At 31.6% G+C, this 7,165-nt stretch overlaps 1 protein-coding gene across 1 annotated transcript; it reads right to left on the bottom strand.

The window, feature by feature from the left end:
• Positions 1–3,697: 3,697 nt before the first annotated feature.
• LOC107478753 (uncharacterized) lies at positions 3,698–5,012 on the bottom strand. The gene has a single exon (XM_016098882.3). The coding sequence runs from the start codon at positions 4,472–4,474 to the stop codon at positions 3,839–3,841; it is 636 nt and encodes a 211-aa protein (XP_015954368.1). The 5' UTR covers positions 4,475–5,012; the 3' UTR covers positions 3,698–3,838.
• Between the last annotated feature and the right edge of the window lie 2,153 nt (positions 5,013–7,165).

Genomic DNA, 7,165 nt, shown 5'->3' with positions numbered 1-7,165 from the left:
AGTACTCTCTCTTAGAATTATTCTTCTTGGAAATGCAGTTGCAGTATAAAAATGAAAAATGTGGTAGGGCACTCTCCTTTAAGAATATTTTCTCCACATTCTCTTTTGATTGTTTGTTGGAAGTGGGAAAGGTGGTAGGGTACTTTTCTTCGAAATTTTTTTCCACGTCTCTCTTTGGTTGTAAGGTGAAACGGCACTCTCCGTTGTTTTTGGCACAGTTTGAGGAAGGTGGTAGGACACTCTTCCTCAGAACCTTACCCCCTGAGTATACCTCCAGAAGAAGATGGTAGGACACTCTACCTCGAAAGTTATTCCTCTTGAGGATGCACAACAAAAAGACTAATCCGAGAGTTGTGATAAACCCCGTTTTGACGGTTTATCTTGTATTGATTTTAAGAGATTTTATCACCTTTTACCTACATTTATTCAATGAAATAGCATGGTTTTGTGATTGTCTCCTTATTTGTGCTTAGATGTGAAAACATGCTTTTTAGGCCTTTAACTTGATGATTTTGATTCTCCTTGATTCCATTAGATGCCTTGATATGTTTGTTAGTGATTTCAGATTGAAAAGGCTAGGGATGGATCAAAGGAGTGAAGAGGAAAAGCATGCAAAGTGGAGAAATCATGAAAAGTCAAAGAAGTTGAATTCGCCCATGGACGCACGCGCGCACCTTGCGAATCACCCCATGGACGCGTACGCGTGCTGTGCGCGTATGCGTCGGTGCTGGTTTATAATTTTTTTAATGAAAACGTGACCAACGAATTCTCAAGGATTGTGGGGCCCAATCCCAACCAACTTTGGCGCCAAAGATGCTATTTAAAGCCAATGATTGAAGAGCAACGGGAGAAGAGTTCATTTCCACTCATTAGGATTAGTTTAGAAGTAGTTTCTAGAGAGAGAAGCTCTCACCTCTCTCTAGAATTAGGATTAGGATTAGTTCTTAGATCTAGGTTTTAATCTTTGCTTTCTTCTACTTCTACCTTTCAATTCCTTGTTGTTACATTCATTCTCCTTCCATTCTTTTGTTGTAATTTCCTTTATGTTGTTCTTGTGTTTTGTTGTAGATCTATTTTTGTTTCTTCTACTCTCTTTCAATTCAATCAAGGTAATTCATAATAATTGTGTTCATTTGATTTGTTGTTGTTTAATTCCTTGCAAATGAGTAGTGTAGATTTATTTTTCTTGCAATTTTACTATACTTTCCTTTTATGCCTTCCAAGTGTTTGATGAAATGTTTGGTTGAATTTTAGAGTAGAATTTTATACTCTTGCCTTGGAAAGGTAACTTAGGACCTCTTGAGTTACTAATGTCCAAGTAATTGATGATTGGGATCCATTGACTCTAGTTCTCACTAATTGAATTAGTGGAGAGTTAGGACTTATGGACTAGGATTGATATAGCTCATTTGACTTTCCTTTACTACTAGTTAGAGGATGATTTAATGAGATTAATCCTTGCCAAGTACTTCGGTTTATAAATTTAAGGGTTTGTTACTTGTGACAAACAAATTTTTGTATGAGAGGATTATTGTTGGTTTAGAGACTATACTTCAACGAGATTTCATTAGTGAAATTTTAAACCGTCAAAAATCCAATCATCAAGTTGCCAACCGAATTTGTGTCGGGTCTGGCGGTATAACCGACACATGAGCTCATGGCCAGTAGGACAGTCATGCATCATACTGCATTTGTTTGAAATTGCTTGAGCCGCATAGTTACATGATTTGTCTAATTGATATTTTGTTAACTGCTAATTGTACTACTTGTTATAATTATTATCTATGTATGATTGATTAATTGATTGTCTTTCTAATTACTTGTGATTGTAACTTGTTAGTTCGGATTATAATAGATTGTGGTGGCTTGTAAAAGATTAACTCTAAAATGGTTTGAATGCTGATTAAATTTTGGATCGAAGGCTGTAATTGGATGAAATATTAGTAAGTTTGGTGAAATTGAATAATTTGGTAAAAAGATTTATAAGACGAGCAATGATCACTGCTGCAATAAAATATTGGTGATGTTCTTTTGTAAGTCTCTATTAGTTTTTACTTTTTACCAGATGTTTCTTTGTTTTTATTATTACATTTTTCAAAGAAGGTTAAAAATTGTAATGATATGCGTGTGTATTTAGGGTCTTAAGATTGAAAAAATGTTTCTGGTTTTTAAATAAAGTCAATGCAGTTTCTATTATATAAAGATATATTTAAAAATTATTGTAATATTTTTGCTATCAGAATAATGTAGTTAGAAGTGTAACTAGGGTTGTACATGGATCGGATCGGATCGGATATAACCTATAATTCTATCCGTTCTGCACTATATTCATTCGATCGGATCGGATACGATATCTGCATTTTTTTAGGCCGGATCCAATCTGATCCGATCCGCCTATTTGTAGATCGGATTGGATATTAGGTATATCCGCATAATTCAAAAAAACTGTTTTAAGATTTTGTTTGGTTATTTTTACAAAAAATGTCCAAAAAATCTATTTTTCACCTGTTTAAACCTATTTACTCCTAAAATATTATCAATAAAAGTTCTTTTGAATAACAAAAAAATATAATAACACAAGATCTAAGTTTAATTATTTTAAGTTAAAATACAACATAAAAAATTAAAAACAAGATATCAAAAAATTCACAAATCAACACACTAAAATTCATATCACATTACTTTCTTAAACTATGTTATTTATATGAGATGTGCGGATATGCGGATCTGCGGATTGGATCCGCAGATATCACTGCTAAATTCGTAATCTGATCCTACTATAGTGCAGATCGGATCTGATCTGATCCAATGACTATGCGGATCGGATAATATCCGTAAAATTCGGATCGAATACGGATATGTGGATATTATCCGATCTATGTGCAGTCCTAAATATAACATTCTAATAATAAAAATATTACATAATAAATTGTTTTTGCATTGAAAAAAAAATCATAATTAATATAACAAAATAATGAATTTTATAAATAAAACAAATCACATAACTTTCAAATCTCATTTTTAACATGTTCTTTGGTCGATCTACAAAGAATTAGTAACTTTTAAAATATTAGACCAAATCCATAATGTATAGTCTAATTTATTTAGCTGTGGGCGCATCAATCAGGTGTTATTCTAATTAAATTAAATTAAATTAAATTAAATTGATTTGATCCAAGAAGTCTGTATCATCGCTTCGAGAATTCCGCTAATGAATAGTACCCTTAATGAAAAGGCTCTATTTTTTCTATTTTTCTTAGTACACAGTACAAGTTTAATGTGACCCTAAAATTAGTTGTTTGTCTTGAAACTTGAAAGACACAGGCACGATATTTAGTTTGGCAGCTGCTCCAATAAAAATATTAAAAATATTTTTTTAGATAATTTTTATTTAAAAAATATGACTTATTTATTTAATTATATTTTTAAATCAAAATAATATTTTTGTAACATATAAAAATTAAATCTTATAACTTATCATTTAATAATCAAAATAAAATATATTCACACAGAATCATAAATTTTGATTGGAGTATCCAAAGTTGGTTTTGTTTCTAAAATGTTAATGCCCTAAATCTAGGGCGGTCCGTACACGGCATTAGATTAGAATTAGAATAAAGTAAAAAAATGGTCAATATATTTGGTGAATTAGTCGCAAAGTAAGTTAATTATTTTTGTTTTTCCTCCAAAATAATGGTTAGTTGAACTGAAAGAGCATCGTTTCACATTGACATAATATGAACAAGCTAAAGACATATGTACAGGTACATGATTAAGACTTGATTCATGATAAAATGATAAACGAAAAGCTAAAGGCAAAAAGAAGATGATTGATTAATTAGTTCTTGGTAGTCTTACGAAGCTTATTTGAATTTCCGAGACGCAAGAAAGAAGCCAAACCAAAGAGAGAAACAGGGGTTGGAACGTTCAATACAGGACTAACACGATGCCCATTATTTGCATATGATGATGACGATGATCGAGGAGGATACATATTCATCATCGCTGATCTGGATTGCTGCTTGTTGTTCTTTGGAACAGGAACTGATGCTGATCCCGTTGACTTGCTACGCGACAACATTAAAGGACTCGAAGAACACATCAACTTCTTCTTTCTATCACAGTTGTTGAGACTCTTGCTTCTACCGAATCCCCAGAATGAAGACTTTGACTCGCTTCTCTTCTCTTCTAGTTTCTTGCTCTTGCTTGTTGGTGACGATGCAAGTGGAGGCAGCTTCATATACCGCATGTGCTTTCTGCTTGTGTTGCTTTTCTCTTTCTCTGTTATCATCACTCCGTTGGAGAAAACCTCATCTGCACAACAAGATGACTCGTAATCTATGCTGTTGTTTCTGCTAAACTCAAATTCATCTTCATTTGAACCCAAAAGCAGTGTGTCTTTTCGAGGAACATCCTTCTCCTCGCTGTCTTCAAGGGAGAATGAAAGACGAGGAGCAACTATTTCAGACAACATAACCAAGCAACTTTAAGGTAGCTGTGTTTCCAAGTTCCAACCAATTAAGCTTCAATCAAATAACTAACCTAAATATATATATAACTGCTGATGTAAATAGCAAGGAAATAATAGAGCCTTAATTAAGGGACTGAAATTTCAAACCAAATTTTTAAAATAATAGAGTTGCTTTTCATTGCAAAGTCAAAAAAGAAAGAGAAATAGATGACAATAATAATAATAATAATAGACCATTGTATACATATAAAAAGAAGAGCTAGCTACTTTGTGGTGTGGTACCATTCATCTAATTTACTTTCAAGAGGGACTTGTTGGAGAGTAGAAACAAAAGTAGAAGACACAGAATATGACATAAAAAGAAAAGAACTAAAGAGAAAGTGTATGTTATATCAGTGACAATTTGTTTGGAAAATTGTAAAGAAAGAAAACAAATGTAGGTGTGTGACTGCAAACACAATCAAACTTTGCTGAATTCAAGGAGTTATAGATTATTTAATTTTGGGGGGTTTCTCATCATCCCAATTTCCCCAATCCCCATCATGTTTATGCATAAATCTAAGGTAGAGCAACCTTGTCTCAGCAAAATTTTTATTTATATTAATTAATCAGTTAAATTAGACGGGGAAGCACTGTCAAAATAAAACTTCTAGGTTGGTTTAGCTACATCTTTTTATTCCCTATATCTATAATAGATGATTTCTTAAGGACATGTAAAACTGATTTCATTTAATACCAAGTTGAATTGAATAATCGTCAAACACGTGGATGGATCAAACTGAAATCTTTTTGGGTTAGAAAATACAATTTTGGTTTTTGTCACTTACATAAGAGTATACGACAATATGTTTCCGAGAAAATTAATATTTGTACGGTTTATTGAAGTATAGTCATCATCATTAAAATCTTATCTAAACTCCTTATCAAGAAATAAAAAATAAATAAAATAAAATGAAAGAACAGTCTAGCTACCTGCCAATCAATTTCAACAAAATTGAAGAAGCACTCTAACTCAAGATTTAGTGCAGCACAAGATTGTGAGAATCAGATGTAGACCAGAGCAATATTGCTCTTTACAAAAGCTTTACAAAGTAATAATTAAGGTGGTTAGCAAGGACCAACTCTTTCATTTTCGGTGGAGGTGGATGTTCATTTAATAGCATGTTAAGGACCGAATCTCTCTTCTGTAACTATTTCAATTTTTTTTCCTTCCAATAAGTATGCCCTTTGAATTATAATTATTTTATAGATGACATGACATGACACGGAAATAGATTTATCCATCCATTTGGGTATTAACTTGGTCAAATTAAACAAGTAATATTATGCAAGGACAAATGAAGGTTAAAGGATTAGGTACAAAGATAAATCATAAGGTTAAGAGTGAGAAAAGCTATTGATGCCTTTGTTAGTAAACTCTAACAAGGGTTAAGAAAATAAAAGTTTTAGTATTAAGTGTTTCTCTCACAAAGACAGCCATTTTTGACAACTTGGGCATGTGAGTGATTTGAAAGAATGACAAAATAGTCCTTACCTCAATACCTCCAATGCTCAATACTTGCCCTGCCATAGCATGGGACCCCACTCCCCTACTATCCTGTGGAGCCCACAAACAAAGCATACATCACTTGCATTTCACTATAGCTAATAATGGCAGGGAGTAACTTGGATTGATCAGAGATCAATTTAGTCGTTTAAATATATGGACTCGAATTTTTTTATATATATGTAATAATTTATTAGTTAATGATAAATTTTTTAAATAAAATTTAGATTTAAGATAAATTAGTCTTTAGTTTGTCAAATTAAAAAATATTGTCTACAAAAAAAAAACAAAGTTAAGAATTTGTTTAAAAAATTTTAAAAGTATTTTTTTAAACTTTTAACTTATCAAAAATAATTGTATTATTAGCTGGTCTAATTTTCAAAATCAAATTACAGCTTTTTAAGAAGTATTTAAAAATTTATAAAAAATAAAAAAAATAACAAAAACTTTAATTAAATTATTTACCAAACTGGACCTCATAATAAGAGGACACTGGTACTAGTAGATACACTATACAATGATTCAATTATGAAGTTGGTACCATACCATGTTCATCTCTCAAGCGAATGAGAGCCATCTGCTTGTTACTATGATTCTGTTACTTTGGACCAATGATTCCCAGATATCTTAAAAAGTGATTTCTATGGTGTCTAAAAATGTTTATCTAACTTATTAAAAAAGATTAAAAATTAATATTTAATTTTAAAAATATAAAAATAAATAATTATTAAATATTTAAAAATTATTATAAAAAATAAATTAAATAAAAATTAGACATCAAATTATAGACACTGTAGAATTCACCATCTTAAAATTGACAACATAAGTTTCAAAGACTTTGGAAATTGGAAATGTTCAAAGAATTGAATAACGATAAATACTCTATCCTCAATGCACCGTCACCGCCTTATGGGTTATGGCTTTCACTCAAGCGCCACTAACTACTTACGTCAGCAACCAAGCCAAACCAACAACCATTGTTTATTGATTAATTAATATAAAATTTTCCGTCAAAATTCATAACGAAGGCCATGCCCATGACCCAAGCCATGCAGTTATGATATCAAGAATATTTATATTAAGATTTTTTCAGTGGCGAATTGTTTCACCTACCTCACCAAGTGACCAATTTAGAATACTCAAATGAC

Source organism: Arachis duranensis, chromosome 3 (genome assembly GCF_000817695.3).
Source record: "Arachis duranensis cultivar V14167 chromosome 3, aradu.V14167.gnm2.J7QH, whole genome shotgun sequence".
NCBI classification, from domain to species: Eukaryota; Viridiplantae; Streptophyta; class Magnoliopsida; order Fabales; family Fabaceae; genus Arachis; species Arachis duranensis.
This window is presented reverse-complemented; position numbering and strand designations above follow the sequence as displayed.